At 39.4% G+C, this 19,076-nt stretch overlaps 1 protein-coding gene across 1 annotated transcript; it reads left to right on the top strand.

The window, feature by feature from the left end:
• Positions 1 to 6,001: 6,001 nt before the first annotated feature.
• Positions 6,002 to 16,038, top strand: LOC125041515 (40S ribosomal protein S15-like). Its single transcript, XM_047636530.1, has 4 exons — positions 6,002 to 6,059; positions 6,272 to 6,369; positions 15,431 to 15,665; positions 15,901 to 16,038. Exons 1-4 carry the CDS (start codon positions 6,051 to 6,053, stop codon positions 16,012 to 16,014), a joined length of 456 nt encoding a protein of 151 aa, XP_047492486.1. The 5' UTR covers positions 6,002 to 6,050; the 3' UTR covers positions 16,015 to 16,038.
• Positions 16,039 to 19,076: the final 3,038 nt, after the last annotated feature.

Raw genomic sequence — 19,076 nt, 5'->3', positions numbered from 1 at the left:
TATATATATATATATATATATATATATGTATATATATATATATATATATATATATATATATATATTATATACACCTACATATATATATATATATATATATATATATATATATATATATATATATTATATACACCTACATATATATATATATATATATATATATATATATATATATATATATATAGAGATATATATACCTACATATATATCTATATATCTATATATCTATATATATATCTATATATATATATATATATATATATATATATATACCTATATATATATCTATATATACCTATATACTATATATATATATATATATATATATATATATACCTACATATATATATATATATTATATATATATATCATATATATATATATATATATATGTATATCATATATATATATCATATATATATATCATATATATATATTATATATATATATATATATATATATATATATATATATATATATATATATATATATATATATATATATATACACATATATATATACTGCTCGAATTGCTCCGTTTGTGGGTAGATTAGTGATGAAGGATTTCACATCAGTGGGAATCACTGATGACCCCCATACCGCCGGAAAGAGGTTTAGCCAAACGACGGGAAGCGCTGCCAATACCAGAAGTGATCGGTTTCATTCTTTCTTTGTTGGATTTCTTGGCTATCAACTAGCGGCATGTGGCCAAGGTTATTAAGCCAATGGATCCTATTTATTCTATCAATCTATATAAGGTCATAAAGTTTTGCCTTCCTTAGAAAATTGATTACTTTACTTATTATTTTTTCATCATTAGATAAAAGATTTGATGTTGTAAAATCTATAATTTTTTTATTCTCAGGTAATTTTTGAGTGGTCTTCTATTGTTATTGTAGTTGGGGCATATTGTTAATATATAAGGAATAGTAAGGGTGGTGGTGCACTGAGGGCACTGTGGAGATAAATTTCTTTCTATATAGGGAGTGAGGTGGGTGAGTCTTGAAGGGTTGACCCTAAGGCGGGCCAACACCACCTCCTCCCTTCTTTCTTTCATGTGGGATGTGTCCCACAGCTCTATTGTTTGTCTAATTTTATTTGTGAGTTGGAGGTTGGTCCACTCACTTTGCCACAGGAGATGTATTTTTGCTTTTATAAGTTTAATAAGGATCTCTCTGAACCTCTAGGCGTACCTCCACCTCCGGCGCCATGGCCTTGGCTGATGGAAGCCAGGATTCCATGATAGAAAGATTGGGGGTTTCCCATGGCGCTATGTTTGACTTAACCAGGGTATCGATAGTAGAGAGATCTATACCGACTTTCTTGACAAGGTCATGGAGTCTTGTGGCAAAGGTCCTAGTGCCTCCATTGTCATTAGGTTGGCTCGGGTCTCGAGCCACCTTTGCGGCATAGGTCAGTGCCAACTGGCCGCGTCTGAGTCGGAGGGGAGGTACTTCTGACTCAACCTCAAGACGCTCGATCCGAGTACATTTTAGAGCACCAACACACACACACACGCAAACAAGCATTCTGCACAGCATCCAGACCTTTCAAACTTGTTTTCGATGCCGAACCATACACGATTGACCCATAACCCATGCTCTTTGACATTTATTTTTTAATTGACCAATGTGGTCTTTCCAATTGAGTCTACTATCAGAAAGTAGACCAAGAAATTTTGCAGAATTTTGAATAGGTCTTGGGTGGTTGTCTAGAGTTAGCCTGATGTTCGGCTTCCACCTATGTGAAAAAATTACCCCAATACTCTTTCTTGTGGAAAACTTAAAACCCCACTGGAGGCCCCAGTTTTGAATCACATCCAGTGCCAGTTGGATGCGATTTGCCGAGAATTCTGCATTATTGCTGGAATGTCATAATACACAATCGTCAGCGTACAGTGAGTATTTAAGATTCCGAGGAGCTGGTAAGATGTCATTGATCATGCATAAAAATAATGTTGGTGACTTCCTTGTGGGACCCCGTTTGCCTGGACAAAAATGTCCGAAAAAGTGACATTGTCAGAAAACAATTTGACAGCAAAAGTTCTGTCAGAAATGAAATTTTGAATAAAACAAGGCATGTTTCCACGTAATCCAAAAGCATAAAGTTTTCTGAGTAGGCCATATCGCCATGTCATGTCGTAGGCTTTTTCTATATCTAAAAATACTGAAATCAAATAATCTTTTTGGGCAATTGCCTCTTGAATATGACTGTCCAGCTTTAATAGTTCGAGAGTTTAACGTCCCTTTCGGAAGCTGCACTGCTCGTCAACTAGCAAATTACTGGAATTTAAAAAATACGATAGGCTACTAGGTGAATCGAAATCAGTACCCTCGTGTATGATGTTATTAATTTTGAAAGATTTTTTTTTTTTTATTGATTTTATTGATCAATAAGAATCTGATATTTTTGTATTGCTGTTAATTGTAGAGACAAAGCTCCGCCAGGAGTCTATTTTTGCTTGTCTAATTACTTTACGAACCCTAGCTCTTGCTTGTTTGTAGTTGCAGAAGTTCTCATTTGTGATGTTATTTTTGAAAAGCCTGTAAGCCTTATTGCGTCGCCACAGCGCCCTGCGGCAATTTGGTGTCCCCCATGGAACTCTATGCTTAACGCTACCTGTCGAAGTTTTAGGAATGGATAGCAATGCTGCTTCTAAAATCGAATTCTGAATATTGTTTACTTTATCATCAACGGTTTCTCCAAGAAGTTCGAGCTTGACGCTCCTTGTGAAGGCGACCCAGTCTGCTCTTTTTACGTTAAATTTAGATGCTGAAGGCGTTCTCACTAAGTCGCACGAGTATTCAATCAAAATAGGAAGATGATGTTAACGACGAGTCGTCAATGGTGTACCACAGGCACTTGGCTGCTATTGATGAAGAGACCAGTGATAAGTCAATAAAGCTCAAATTACCGGTATTATCGTCCACCCGCGTCGGACTACCATCGTTCAGGACTAAATCAGACTCATTAATCAACTTAACTACTTGCTCACCTCTACCATCCACCCCCAGGGAACCCCATATCGTATGATGAGCATTAAAATCATCAACTTTATTTTACTTTGTGTCAGACGTTCGTGAAGAGCAAAGAGCTCATCATAGATTATCACATTATCAGGTGGACAATAGATTGAACATATAGTCAGATACGTGCCATTAATTTTTACTTTGCATGCGACAAACTCCAAAGTAGAATCAATAGTCACTTCAGTAAAAGGGAGGTTTTGGTGGATGTACATAACGACTCCGCCTCCACCCCTACCCTCACGATCCTTCCGACATAAATGGTAGTTCCTCAGCGAAACGACCTCGTCAGAGACGAGGTGTGTTAAATGCGTTACTTGGAGAACTATAATATCGGGAGCATAGGACGAGGCTAATAATTTGAGGTCATTTACTTTAGATCTAAAACTTCGACAGTTCCATTGTATAATGGTTGACGCGAAGATTACGTTTTATGGGGTTTGGAAGTGCCTTGTCCGTCAGGTTTAATTTTCTATTTATGGGAGGGAAGCGCCTCCTCTCCCTCGCTTCCCGGGGACCTCTCTCGGGATGGTTCGGAGACAGAAGCCTCTATGTCCTGCACCTCCTGGCGAGAGAGACGACTGACAGATTGCGATCTGCTTCTCTCTCGAGAAACCGATCGCGAGCCAGACGAAGTCCTCACAGGAGTAGCCCGGACGGGGAGGTGCGCTCCGGACTGTGATTCGGTATCAGCTTCCTTAAGATGTTAATGCTGGGTTGATGCAGCCATTTGATCGACCAATTTCGTCAATTGATATACTTTAATATTTAATTATTTAACAGTTTGTTTGAGTTCAGAAATTTCTTTATCCTTAGCTGCAAGCTGTTGACTGACATTACTTGCACTAGGGGTGACGTTAGTTACTGCTGCAACATAGGAAGTATCGGGTTTGTGTGTCAAACTTTCCACTTTCCTCTTAGCTTCATTGTAACTAACTTCATGCTTTCTCCTATATGCTAATGTCTCAGTCTCCTTCTTCAGGATGCTGCACTCAGCAGATCCTGACTGATGGGGACCTCCACAGTTAGCACATTTGGAAATCTGGCTAGTACATGTGATGGTGTCATGGGCTTTAGCACATTTACGGCAAACAAATTTAAGTCTTTATCAATACATCTTAATGAAGTGTGTCCGAACTTTTGGCATCTATTACAATGCATTGGCTTTTGGATGTAAGGTCTCACTTGGACACGTTCATATCCGACATTGATATACTCTGGGATTTTATTTAAAGCAAAGGTAAAAAAACACAGTCCAGTTTTCGTTCGCACATTCCCATCCTTCTTGGTCAATGAACGTCCACTACGTCTTGGTCCTTCATGCTCTCGAGAATTTCACTTTCTTCTATCGTCCTCAAGATTACTTCCTTACAGGTATTTGGGCCAATTGGAATAGTTACTTTAACTCGAAGATCATGAATTTGCGTCAGCTTAAGTAAATCCTTAATCTGATAGTTATATTGTACTTTTAACAAGGAGGCTTCCATCTCGCAATTTTTTTACAAAATCAAAATCGCAGAACAATAGAAAAAGTGCGCCCAAAGGACGCCCCAGACTACTGTGCCCTCCTACCCAGGGGCCAAAGCCACAAGGGCTACCCTAGTGTAGAAGAGAGCTGCCGGTCTGAGGTGGGGTGCTGACTACGCCTACTGTAGTCTCGTGCCACCTGCAAATACAAGAGCACTGAAGGTGCTGGCAAAGCACTACAAGGATCATTAATTACCGGATTTACTTTATTTAAGTTACTTTAGAACTCAGAAGCAATAATATCCTGCGAGACGAGAGGCCCCGGGCTCCAGGGTAGATCTTGCGGCACATGATTTTTTATTGAACTCTGCTGCGTTTTGGAAAAGGTGTGTCCTCAACAGAGTTTCATACACGAGTGATCGGTATCATTGTTACGCCTGTCTAATGTACCTTTGGGAGACCGCTCATAGACGGATTGCGTGGGGCCTCCTGTAGCAGGTGAATAAAGCTTTTACCTCTAGCTGAACGCAGGAATATATCCCTTGCCATCTTCTTGAGCGTGGCGGCTTCCATCTTCCCTTCACCTTTCGTTTCTTTTTTTTTGTAAACAGACACAATACCCCCATCTATCAGCCTGAGTGATGACGATGGTCTCTTCGTCGCGAGACCCTTCAGCGCGTTTGTGTACGTGTTATATATATATATATATATATATATATATATATATATAAATGTATATGCACACACACTGTAATAACGTAAATATAATAAAAATCATTAAAACTAAAAATCCTAAATATCGTTTTCGTTTTGCTCTAGCTCATGTTCAGTAGTTTTTTATATTTAACTAAAATAAATACAATTATAAAGTGTGTGTGTGTGTGTGTGTGTGTGTGTGTGTGTGTGTGTGTGTGTGTGTGTGTGTGTGTGTGTGTGTGTGTGTGTGTGTGTGTGTCTGTGTGTGTGTGTGTGTGTGTGTGTGTGTGTGTGTGTGTGTGTGTGTGTGTGTGTGTGTGTGTGTGTGTGTGTGTGTGTGTGTGTGTGTGCGTGTGTGTGTGTGCGCATACATATATATATATGAATGTATGTATATATATGTATGTATGTATATATACATATATATGTCATTTGTCACTCACACACACACACACACACACACACACACACACACACACACACACAGATATATATATATATATATAAACAAATACACATATATACATATATATATACATATATACATAAATATATGCACACATTCATAGCTATATTTATATATGTAGATAATTAGGTAGTCGGATGAAAATTGCCGCGCAAACTTCTCGATATGAAAAGCATGACTTATCATTTATTGAAATGAAATTTACTTCCATTGAATAATATACCTTCTTGCTTACATATGAAATACAAATGAAAGTTAACTATATGGAAATAATAACGAGAGATCCTATCCATGTCTTTATTTGTCAGTAAAAAAGACAGTTTGCTTGAGCTTTTCATACCCAAAATCAAAACAGCAGACGATCGCTCTTCCCCAGTCCTTCACAACAAACCACCATGACTGACGTGAGTGTTCCGCAGAAAAACCATCTAAAATCTTACTTCATCGGCTGCATGAGTTTTTATAAATGGAAATGAAATGTATTATATGATAGATTAATAGTTCGAAGTGTTATTGGCGCTTATTAATAAGAAATTGCACCGACAATCACGCGAAAGATGAAACGAAACGAATCCCGTATGTGTTGGGCTGACATGTTGTGTTTACTCTTTTGCAGGCGGATGTTCAAGCCCAGATCGAGGCGCGCAAGAAGCGTACCTTCAGGAAGTTCACCTACCGCGGTGTGGACCTCGACCAGCTCCTTGATATGAGCAAGTAAGGAGCAATATAATTTTTTTTTAGAAGATAGTCATAGTTTGGGGCACCGTGGAGCACGAATTCCATGGCCTTCCCCATGCCGGGTTGCGTGACTCTCTCATCAAGTATTGCGTTTACTTCCAAGTTCTTACAGTAGGGATGGTTGTGAAGGTTTTAAACCGAAAATGGATAGAGCAGGGCTCGTGTATAATATTTAGGTAGTTCACAACAGGATCACATTGCGGGAGATTTGTCCCGAGCTCGAGCGGACGAGCGGGTGAACGCCATCCTTCCCCACAAGCTACCTCGGATCGCGGCATGAACCAAATCTGGGGATTTAATAGTTTCACTCAGCTGTTCAATTTTGAAATTATTGTTTGTTATTCATGGTGTAAGAAGAATGATCGGTTAATGTTATGGAGCGAAGTAGAGAGAGGGAAATGAACACTGCCATCTTATAAAGCATAAAAGATAATCATAAACAATTCGGGTAACTGCTGCAGCGCCTCATAATTACTGCAACAATGAAATATCCTTTGTATATCACTGCTCAGACTAAGTTCACACCACCATTACAGAGTCCGTTCTTAATGCTGGGATTTCTATAAGTTGGCACGAAGTGCAAATAAAGGGAGTACAGGGGGGCTTCCCCCTGGTCTGGGGAATATATAGTAGGCAGGAAAGTTAGGTTTGGATTTTGGGTTCGCATGGCATCCTGGCTTTGGGCATTTGTCTTGGGAGGGTGCCCTGCTCTGTTTCAAATACCTCAAGTATTTAAATGAGAGAGTTGATTACACCATATTTAATTCTAGTAAGGGATCAATACAGTTGGTTTAATGTTACTGCGTGTGATGTACAGAGATAAAGGGAAATGGACATTGCAATCGTTGCAGAGCATCAGAAAGTCTTAAACTACACCAGTACAGCTTCTGCAGCCTAATATTTACTATGAAATAAAATCTCTATTGCTGGACACCAAGTCTTCAACACCTTTGCACAGCCAGAGTTCTAAATCTCTGGAGGGTGCATTGCTCTCAAAAAAAAATCATCATATGCAGACTACAAAATTTTGTATTCTTTTTTAGGAGGCTAATGATGCCATTCGCCTAAATAGTTTGCTGTTAAATATTTGTGGCCCTACTCAGTGTGGCCCTACTCTTCTCTCAACACTACCAAGTGAAAAAATAAAATAAAATTCTATTCTCTAGTGATTAATGGCAATGAATCGACTTTGTGCGCGGGAGTTCGCTACATCAAGCCAAAAGTCCCACTTGAAGCACTCTGGTGCCGCAATGCAGTATACAGCAGTACTCCGCAGACCAAGCAGTTGGTTATGATGCTGCTAGGTGTGGCTTGGCAGAATCATGCGATATGACCACAAATTACTTAAAAGCTTGGCAAGCATTATTAATGTGACACGGACGAGCATCAGAAATCCCTGAGCGTCGTTAACTCTGGTGATTTCTGGCAACATCCAGACACTGGGCGCAGAAGTCTGCTACGAGTAGCAGAACTTCCCACTCCACATGCTCTGGTGTGTCACTGCACATACAGCCATACAGACCAAGTGGTATTTTTTTTAAAACAAATTTGTTTACTTAATACACAAGTTAATATCTCGAGCATGAATCAAATTTTGAGCTGCTGCAACGAGATCGAATTGATGGTATCTTCTACTCTGTTCAGTGTATACCATCAGGAAGATGGCCCTGGTTAGATAAGCCCTGAATAGGTATCTCCTCTCAAAGAGGAGCACTTTGGCATTATCCTCTCTCTATTTGCATTGTTCTATTCATGTGATTTTTTGTCAGGGTCAACAATATTTTATGAATGATTCAGTTGTAATTATTACCAAAAGCAATGTTTCCTCCAGACTGTCCCAAAATCTGATTTTTTATATATTTCCTCTACCCAATGATCTAATAGCTCCTAAGTAAACATGCTCAAAACAATATGTACAAAAAGTATATTTTCAGAAAAGGCAGGCCAAGTTTCAAACCATGCAATTACAACACTGTTGAGTCGTACATTATTATACATTGTGTATCATCCAAACCCAGAAATCCATCCTAACCTTACCTACCTACCTACCTACCTACCATTTATTCCCTAGACAGGGGGGGGAAGCCTCCCTGTACCCCAACCCATCTATTAGCTCTTTGCCAAGTGACCTATTTGTTATAGAAAAGTAGATATAACCATTGGTGTAGAGGGCACAGATGAGCTGCACAATCACAAATAGCCTTATTTGGAGATTGAAGACGATCTGTGCAAATTTGTAAGACAAGCCTTTGAACAAGGTCAGCCTGGCCACCGTAATGTTGCAAATATTGCCCATGCTTGCCATATAAAACACACATAAATAACACTGTAATGATCTGTGCTGTTTAGTGAGACAGCTCTGATAAAATATTTGGTAAATGTTAAGTTTCATCCAGCCTCCGACTTTCGAAACCACTTTTTTTGGAGTGTAATCTCCCCGCGTAGTTTAACGCTGTTATGCTGTTGCTTTCCGTCTCATTTGACTCGTTGATGAGTAGCGGTACTTGTATTCCCCGACGGCAAAGTTGATCAAATGTGTAAGATTCGGCTTCGCACTGTATTAAGGGGGGGTAATTAGCATGATTTACACACAGAAAAACAAGAAAAACACTAAATTAACTTAAAATCGGGTTTGCTGAAACTCTACAGGGACAGTGGCCATGTTTCACCTATGCAATTACGGTATACAATTCGGCGGTTAAATCCAGGATTATTTTTTGCCTGATTGACGGACAATACAAATGAATCAAACCATGTTTGGGCACAATCAACTTTTTAATATGAAAATGCGTTTCGAAAGTTTCCAGATGACCGTTTCAAATTCATACACAAGCTTCATTAATAGTTCCTCAAATAACAACGGTATTTTGATTGACTGCGATAATAAATACAAAGCAAAGAAACAAAAAAAAGCGCTACTGACAGTTACGTGTCGTGCACGGAGACCGTGCCGCAACGGCACACGCAGTCTCCGTGAATTTTATTCTCAAACAAAAAACTTACACATTTTTGTAACACACCTTGCAAACTTTAGTGATGATTGTCGTCAAATATGGTAACCGTTCAATACTTATACTTGTCTTAAAATGTAAGATGGAACTTATTGACCTTTGCCTGAGCCGAAAATACTTCGGAGGCCGTGGCGAGGCTTCAGGCCGCGCAGCCAAGCCTTATTGCTCGTCCCGCGGAATTATGAAAGCTTTAGCCTGATTTCGTCGCGCGCGGCCATGACACCCACTGCGGTCGGTTGCAATAGCCAAATCGGAAATAATTCGTATTAATAATGCATGTATTATTATCCTATTAAAAGTATGCATTTTTATTACATTAATTGGCTTATTACTTGAAATGTACTTCGTGCAATAACTATGTAGATTTCGCCGGTTCTCGTTAAACGTTACTTAAATTTTACTAACCTTATATCGTCCCGTCTCCGTTATTAAGTTTTACAATAACACGTCCTCGGCGTAGCAATATTTCCAGTTATACGTGTATTTCGCAATTTGTAAACATTTCTGCCGGCTTCTATATTTTTTTTTTCACACGTACACTTCCTTGACCACCGGACAGATACACACTAAAGGTTTTCCATGGGCGAGGGCAGGGCTTTCCGAAAAAACTGTTTTTGATTGGTCAGAAAACTGTGACGTCATTGCCTGAAGTTTTCATTGGGTAGAATTTCTCAGTCTGTAACACCGCATAATCGCCAAGTTGTCAGTAATTGGTCGTTATACATGGTGTCCTTGTCTTACTGTTTCACACATGAATAATTTATTATCGGTATTTCAGAAGAAATATGTCATAACGTGCGCGTAAAAAGGTATTTGCTTTGTATTAGGTTTTATTTTACCATATGCATACAAGCAATCAGGTAAGTGTGACCTCTTACCTGATTTTAATCGCTCTCTGAAGAACTACCATCCAGAGGAACTGGGGGAGGGGGGGGGCAGGTGACGGAAGAATTCTTTCTTTCCCGCCTTGCGGCGTGTATAATTCTGCTGCTTGTGAAAAAAATGAATTAATCAATTCTTTTTCAACACCATGTAACCATGGTGTTGTAGGTTACGGTAGGCAGCCCATCCATCACCGTATATCACACTGTCTGGTTTTATATATTTCTTAATAAGGGGTATGAGCGTGTCTGCACTGCGGTCAGTGTCAACCAATGGCACAATTAATTTCCTTTTACTCACACGCTCAATACCCCCAAAGACCCACACCTGGCTCTTCTTCTTTATGATTTGCGAAGTTCTAGCTTCGCCCGGGACCTGGCTCAACTGTCTGCCCCTCTTATACTTACAGCGCACGAGCAGCGTCTCGTCAATCTCAAGTATTACACCGGCACCTCCTATTGAATTTTGATTTTGTAACCAATATTCGGTTACTTCAGAACAAAAACTCCTCCAATCTACGCTAGTTGGCTTAGAAACGTGCCTTTGTAATCGCTGGTCGATAAAACGCAACTTTTACGCCGTTTTGTCTTTGCTATTTTTTCCATCTGCCACAATACCATATATGTCGATCTTCACGATATTTGCAAGGTAAATCGCAATGCGGGCAACTTACCGCTCTTGGCAAAACACTGTGTGCTCTCAGGAACTCTACAGCGTTATCATTTTTTTTCTTCAAAATAATCAGATATAACTCTATAGTAATGCGGGTCACAACCTACGCACCTGAGATCCATTTTGAGCAAAGATTTGGTATATTTGCTTTCCTTGCCTTGTGATTGGTTTATAGCATTTCCTGTAATGCTTTTGGCTCTCGTGACAAATGTCACGCGGATGTGGTATAGAATAAAAGTTTCAAAAGGTTTCGTGCGCTGTTCATGCGGTAACATTGTTGATTTTGAAAATCGCGCGCAATTCTTCAGTTCCCTCTTGCCCGTAATATGGACCATACACATCGATTTGCGCAGAGTAAGAAATGTCATAATTACTGTAAATACTCGATTTTATTGATGGTATTACTCGTGTATTGTCAGACATTTTAATGTAGAAAGAAAATCACCTTCATGTAAGTTTATGGGGAATTTTTGTAGTTACGAAATGAAAGTATTACAATAAATGAACCAAAATAAAACGGTATCATTGTTTTGTTTACAAAAAGTAGGAAAGGATATCGGATGGCGATTTTTAAAATATTGAAGTTCATAGAAGATAAATTTCTTAGATTTATTTGCTCTATCACATGCATATATTTTTTTCCGGTTTAAAGACGGCTAGTCAGAACTTTACCTATACCAAATATTTAACCCCTTCCTGACGGGTCACACTGTGAAGCATCAAAACAAACTGCTCGTTCTGTTGGGTTCGGCTGTACACTGCGGCAGTGTCACCAAAGCGCTATAAACTGGTGATTTGGCTTGATGTACTAAACTCGCGTGCTCAAAATTGGCGTGTTGCCATTGATCTCCAGAGTGTAGTTTTTTTTTTTAGTTTTCTTCACCCCTCATCAAGGGGTTAAATATAAAATATAACGGACCCCACGTCATTGACATTGGAAGTTTGAAGTCTGGGATAATAGAAATGATCAGAAAAAAAAGTATGTACATTTGAAAAAGCAATTAAGAAATCTAATAGCATCAAAAAAATGAGGGAAAGTAATGAGGAATATGAGAAATTAGATAATTAATAGGAAATGATTTCTAGGGCCATCAACAGAAAATGCCTTCAATATAGGAAATGTATGAATGTATACGGATGGAGCCGTAGAAAATGAGACGTTCAGGACTTTGGGTATGTGAGGGTGTTGTGGACTTAGTCTCTGAATGCTGACATGTAACTAACATTTTTGTCATTTCCCGGTAAATGTGAGGCTGCTGCAGATAAACCTGTATTATTTCCTACTCTACTTTTTTGTTCTATAAGATGGCAATGTCCTTTTACCTGTGTCTCTCTCTTGGTAACATTACCCTCCCCCCCCCCCCCAAAAGAAAAAAAAAATTATATGCCGTCCAACAATGACTAATGACCAATTTTCCTGGGTGGATACACTCTTTAATGATAAGGAGGGGGGGGAGAGAGAGATGTCTGCATTGGTATAAGAAAAATAAATTCCTACTTCTACAGCATACTCCTAAAATCCACTGATCTTCAGTAATGGGACCTACGTTATGTTCCAAATTTTGATTAACCTAGTTTACTTCCCATGGCCCACCTATTTTTTTTTCTCTACTCATTATTAAAACCTCAAGAAATTAATACCTGACAGCTTTGCCAATAGGCTGATTTGGAAATTAGAATTTACTCTGCAGAGTTGTAAGAGGAGCCCCCTTGCATACAAATTGACAAACTTTAAAATAGTTTCATAATTAAGTTTACCAGGTCTCCTTAAAAACCAAGTTCATTAAATTGCATCTAACTCTTCGGTGTATGTATTTTTAATTTGTTGCACTTGTTATCGTCTTGTTGTCCAGATGATAATTGATCACACTCACACTGAGCACAAAAATTGGAGGGTCCTGCAACAGCAAGAGTGAGGGAGGAAGTGAATGGCTTTGTTTTTTGTTCTGAAATGGGAGGCAGTTAATGTTAACAGGTAGTAATATTGTTTCACGGGCCGACATGGGTAAATTGGGCTGGGGGGTATAAAACAGTCCTAGAGAATTGATTTTTTTTATGGAGAACAATTCTTATTACTATCTGTTATGTCCCCACATATCATGTTGATAACTATGGAATATTTAAAAAGAATGCAGTTTCCATCATGAAAAATTCATAAATCTAAAAATGTAAAATTAAAAATAAAATGAAAATATAGCCAATACATAGACAAAAAAAAACAACAGAAAAGACCACAATGGAGAAAACCAAACGATGATGGAACAGTCAAACTAAATATGGCGATTACTCGCGTTTTGAGATATGGCGCCGCAAAGTTGACAGAGGAGATAGCAGGAGGGGGAGGGGTGGGGTTGGACAGATAGCTGCATATGAAAGCTCCTCTTGGAGTTTTCTGTTCCTCATCTTGATTTTAGGGATGACGTTCATCCTTTGATCCTGCTGCCGTATTGCTGTCCACTGTACACCCAGGATGTGTCGAGGCAGCTAGCCTCGTAGCTAGTATCGTAAGTGGCAGCAGCTACGGTACACGCAAAATGTAACATTGGTTTATTCCCATTCTTGTGTTTTGGACTAATCCTCCATATTCAAGCATGAAATGATTCTTTTGGATTTTGTTCTTCCAGCCAAGCATTTACTCATGATAGAGTTTGATGCAAGATGATCATACTTTTAAGTGTGTGTTCTGGTGGTGACAAGTGAAAATGTTCTTTCATGGATTTTTGGCTACTTGGCACTTCATTTTCTATGGCTTTATTGTAAAAGCACCATGAATTCTTGCTTTTGGGGCAAAGGTGGTGTGTGGGTTTTTCATCTGTAGAGGAATAATGGTAAAATGAGGATAGGATTTCATCTCTCGTGGCCTTTGGAGAGGTAACCTTCTTATGTCGGACTGCTATTCGGAAGTACCTCGTCAGGTAGTCGAGGTGTTGTCTGTCAATCTATTTCTTCCACCAAGACTTCTTTTCTTTTTCCCTCTGATATGACTTCTGTGGAAACTTGCTTCAATTTCTGCAGTGAAGTACTGAGGCGCTTCACTACATGGTTCACGCATTCCTCTTTTCAAACGGGGTGGTCTTCACCATACAGTCCTTTCCCATTGTTCACACTTCTTACAACATTATATGCATTACTATCTCCATCTGAGATAAATGCCATGTATCTCAGGGGATCACCTAGGGAACATCCCCATATCATGACAGCAGCGGCACCTTCCATCGCACCTGACGACCCTACATGGATTATGTAGCAGCTGTCAGCATGTTCCGCATGCCACTTCGCATAGATGTCGTCCTTTAGGCTTTTTCTTTTCTTTTTACACTGCTCACAAAGTGTGCTCATTGTTTGGTAGTCGATTAGGAGGCCAGTATTTGCGTCTATTACCGTACCAGCGCCTAACTTGGATTTATGCCCTCGTTTTTGCCATGAGACCTCATAGCTTACATCAGTGTCCAAGTAACCACCTTCGTCTGGATGTCTATCAGGTTCCTTCTCGTTAAATTCTATAACATTATTTCTATTTTCCACGAAAATGTTATTTGTATGTTAAATTGGCTTCTGTCACATTTCCTGAAGCGCACGAAGGTTTTGTCAGTTAAGTGCGGGAGGCTGAGATAAGCACACAACATCTGCTTCAAAACCACCATCCTATCATCACATACACAATCATGACTTTTTTCGAAAATGCCAGGACGTTCAGTGGAACAATCCTCTTTAGTGTTCAGAGCAATAAGATTGCAGTCTTCACTTACAAATCTAACCTCAGTTTCTGCCTGATACTTTGTAGACACAATTCATAGTATAAGTATAGCAATGGCTGATAATTTTTCCAGCCTATGTTTTGCAATGAGAATGGTTGTAATGTCCATCACTCCTCTTCTTCGTGACTCACTAGCAATGTTTAATGTCAGAATTCCATGTAAGGTGTCCCTTGTACCCTGTAAAACTTTTTCTCCCTTTTGCAAGATGTTTAGAGAAGTTTTCAATGCTGAAAGTTGTAAATCTTGGCAAGGTCTTGTCTTCATTAATTTCATGCAGCTTACAATTTGTGTATAATGCAAGGAAGCCATGCAGTATTTCTGTTCTCTTAAACTCACATTGTTGTAGATTGAATGAGAACAGGAGAGCATTTAAATTGACTTATTGAAATATGCATATTTGTGGATAGACAATCTGAAAGTGTATGGAAAGAACTCTGGAATCTTAATTTGACTTCAGGATTTGGTAGCAATACAGTTGTTGCTCTGGTCTGGAATTTATTGTTTTAGTCAAGGAATAGCTATATCAATGCCACTTCTAGAATTTAAAGATTTTGTATTAACATGTTCTGAGGATTTGATTTTTTTTTTTTTTTTTTAATGAAAGATGCTTAGTATTATGTAATAAGATAATAGTCCAATAACACATGCTGATATATATTTAGGCAGAAACTGCCAGTATACATATGATCCTAAGTAATTACTTCTCTATTTCAGTGAACAGCTGGTTGAATTGTTCCCAGCCCGCCAGCGCCGTCGCTTCCGTCGTGGACTCAAGCGCAAGCATCTGGCTCTTCTGAAGAGGCTCCGCAAGGCTAAGAAGGAATGCCCAGCTCTTGAGAAGCCTGCTGTTGTCAAGACTCACTTGAGAGACATGATTATTGTGCCAGAGATGGTCGGTTCCATGGTGGGAGTCTACAACGGCAAGACCTTCAACCAGGTGGAAATCAAGGTGAGCTCCCACCCCCCATTTAAAAGCTTCATTACATGATATATGAAGTGCCCTTTTCTGCAGATATATTGGAAATTAGTTTTGCATGCTGTGGGGCTCTTGACAGTTTGTTGGGAATTCCAATTTGCCTTTGAAGCCTAAGTTAAGAAAACTGCTGTTAGCTGAAATATGTAGTATATGGAAAGAAATGTATTTTTTTCCACCAAAAATTACAAGTAAAGTTTTCTCATTCCAGCCTGAGATGATCAGTCACTACTTGGCAGAATTCTCCATCACCTACAAGCCTGTAAAGCACGGTAGGCCCGGTATTGGTGCCACCCACAGCTCTCGGTTCATCCCTCTGAAGTAAATTTATTAAACAAGCGGTGTTTAATTTTTAGTGTTTTATTCCTTCAGGAAAACCTTCATTCATGACCTAAAAAAAAAAAAAAAAAAAAAAAAAAAAAAAAAAAAAAAAAAAAAAAAAAAAAAAAAAAAAATCCCCTGGAGAATTAATAGCAGTATGAAGACAGATTAAATGTATAGTTTGGATTTTTAAAAATTAGAACATGTTATCCAAAAGTTTAGAAATGCCATTAAAGGCAGGCAGACAACTGGCTGATGAAGTGGGCTAACTAAATCTTAAAATATGTTGTTTAAGTATTGGGTAAATCAGTTGTACCTGCTAATCAAGCAGGTTTGTTGATGAAGCCAGACTCCTTCAATTGTCTATCTAATATCATATTGTATCTCTTTACACAAGGCATTGTCAGTTTATACACCTAAAATGTCTGTCTTCAGTTAAAATTCATGAACCTCATAAAATGCAGTGCCTTTGTCACTTTATCCTACTGCTGGCTGAACTGAACCTTTTGATAATTAAATAATTACATCCCCAAACACTGATATATTGTTTCAAGTTGTATCATGGGTGCTACAAAATACAAGATCTTTTAAAAGTTTTGAGAAACTGAAGCTATATATTTTTTTTTTTACAAATGCAATTGAAAACCATGAAAGTACTTCATTTGCTGGTATGAGTCTTAATTACGAACAAAACAATGTGGAATCTTCAAATAAAATGGTAGTAGTACCTGACTACTCTGCAACTTTGTTTATACGCACTGCTCTTTGCTTTGCAGGGCTGTGGAAAAATTAAATGTATTTCTTAGATTGTCAATATTTTTGTTACATACATTGTTATTTTTATGAAAAATTGAAGTTGCATACGGTTATGGATCTTATTGTATTCACACGAGTGAGTCCCTTGTCCAGATCAGACAGCTGAGTAATTCCAATGATCACTGTCACTTACCTGATTTACTGAGTGAAGTACATGAACAAATCAACAAATCTTTGATATTTTAAAGATTTTAAGATTATACCATAATGTACAAGATGATTTTAAAGACCTTCATTCCACTGAAGTCCATACCATGTTATATGACTTGGGAGATTCTTACCATGTTCCAGCGACCTGTCATGATCGACTTCAAATCTACAGAGAGAACATGCATTTGATGTACTGCTAAAAAGGCAAACCATTTATGCACCTTTACTATTAAAAAGTGTCCAGAAACTTAACGATGCTCTTCGTTATCAATAAAAATATAAATCCCTCGGACTTTGGTGAAATATTTCTGAGTAATATTGCACTGACTGTCCGGAGAATATCTCAGTATCTAGTTGAAGGCAAACACTTCCATACAAAATGAAAAGATGTTTCAACAGGTTCTAATAATGCACATGTCAACGGCAAACCTGTATCAGAGTATTGGTGTTTGTGCTTTCAGAAATGTTGCAAAAATGGCCTTATCTAGCTAATGCATCTCACTGACGACACACCAATCCCTTGCCTGATGTCGTCGTGGGGGCCTAGGAGGCGAGGACTAGGACCCAATGCTGCATTGGGCCTCAGCCCTCGACTTGACTAATTTTGCAGTCTTTTTTCCCTACTTTTTTGTTTTCCTCCCTTCCCCAACTCCTATCCACTTCCTAAGGTGTGGTAGCCGTGCTGAAAGGATGAATGGCTGACTTTGCCAGTCCTGAACGGCTTGAGGGAGCCTTGGGCATGTTTCTTTTTCCAACGTACTCTAGGTTTACTATGGCCAATAATGACGTTATACCTGTTAGGGGCAAATCAAAATCATCAAATATTCCCACCAACTCTCTCCCGGTTCCCTGACCACAGGCTCTCCTTTGACCACGACTCTGAACACTGCAACTACTACCCCCTCCTCAATGCCTACTAGTACATTACCCCCCCAATCCTTTGCCCGTTGTTGTCGTGGGGGGGCTTAGGAGCCGAAGACTGAGACCCAATGATGGGGAACTCCTCAACCTTGGGACTCGGCCATCGACTCAACTAATTTTGCATAGTCTTTTTTCCCACTCATACTTTTCGTTTGTTTCTTCACCAATCCCTTCTACTATCCACCTCCTAAGGTGTGAGAGCCGTGCTGAAAGGATGAAAGGCTGACTTTATGTCAGTCCTGAACGGCCTGAGGGAACCATGGGCACGGTATTATCCTGCCATACCTGGCCCTTACCCCTCAACGGGACCCTGAGGGGTGGACTTTTTTTCCCCAACATACTCCAGGCTTATCATGGCCAATAATGAAGACATAACCCCAATCTTAGGGGCAATGAGGCTTGCCCCTTTATCAAATAGCCCCAATCCCAGCTCTCCTTTGACCACGGCTCTGAACACTGCAACAACTCCCCCCATCATCAATGCATACTAGTACAGTATCAACCCTAATCAACAACCAACCCCCAGGAGACATTTCTACACTCCCAACATGCTCAACTTCAACACCTTTACTCCCACAACCTCCTTCATCAACTACCCCATCTCCCCTTATTACTACCTTACAACCTTATTGCCCACCTCCCCGTAACACTACCCCCCTCAACACTACTCCCTCCTCCACACGTCCCCGCACTTCTACTACCCCCACCTCTACAAGAATCCTAAATACTCTATTTAGCCCAGCCAAATGGGACCGATTTTTCGTGATCCCTCCCACAGCTCCCTACTCTCAAAACACCCTCCTCTTCCAACAATGCCTCCAAAAACAAGTAGGCAAAGTCTCTTTCCGTAGCCGACCCGACCACTCCCGTCTCGTCACAGTAACAACTGAAAACGAAGCTATAGCATTAACAAAGCTAACTGATGTATGTGGAAATCCCATCCCTACAGAACCTCATCCAACCCTCTATACTTGCACCGGAACTGTCTCTATCTCCCCAACAGATTGCCCAATCTATGACAAAGAATGGTCAGATTGTGGAGAGGACTTACTCGCCTGTCCCACAGACTATGATGCAACATATGTACAATGCTACTCCATTCCTCCCAGAGGAAATCGTAAGAAATCCATTAACATTGCCAAAATTACTTTCCGTAGACATGACCTTCCCTTGAATGTT

Source organism: Penaeus chinensis, chromosome 30, assembly GCF_019202785.1.
Source record: "Penaeus chinensis breed Huanghai No. 1 chromosome 30, ASM1920278v2, whole genome shotgun sequence".
NCBI classification, from domain to species: Eukaryota; Metazoa; Arthropoda; class Malacostraca; order Decapoda; family Penaeidae; genus Penaeus; species Penaeus chinensis.
This window is presented reverse-complemented; position numbering and strand designations above follow the sequence as displayed.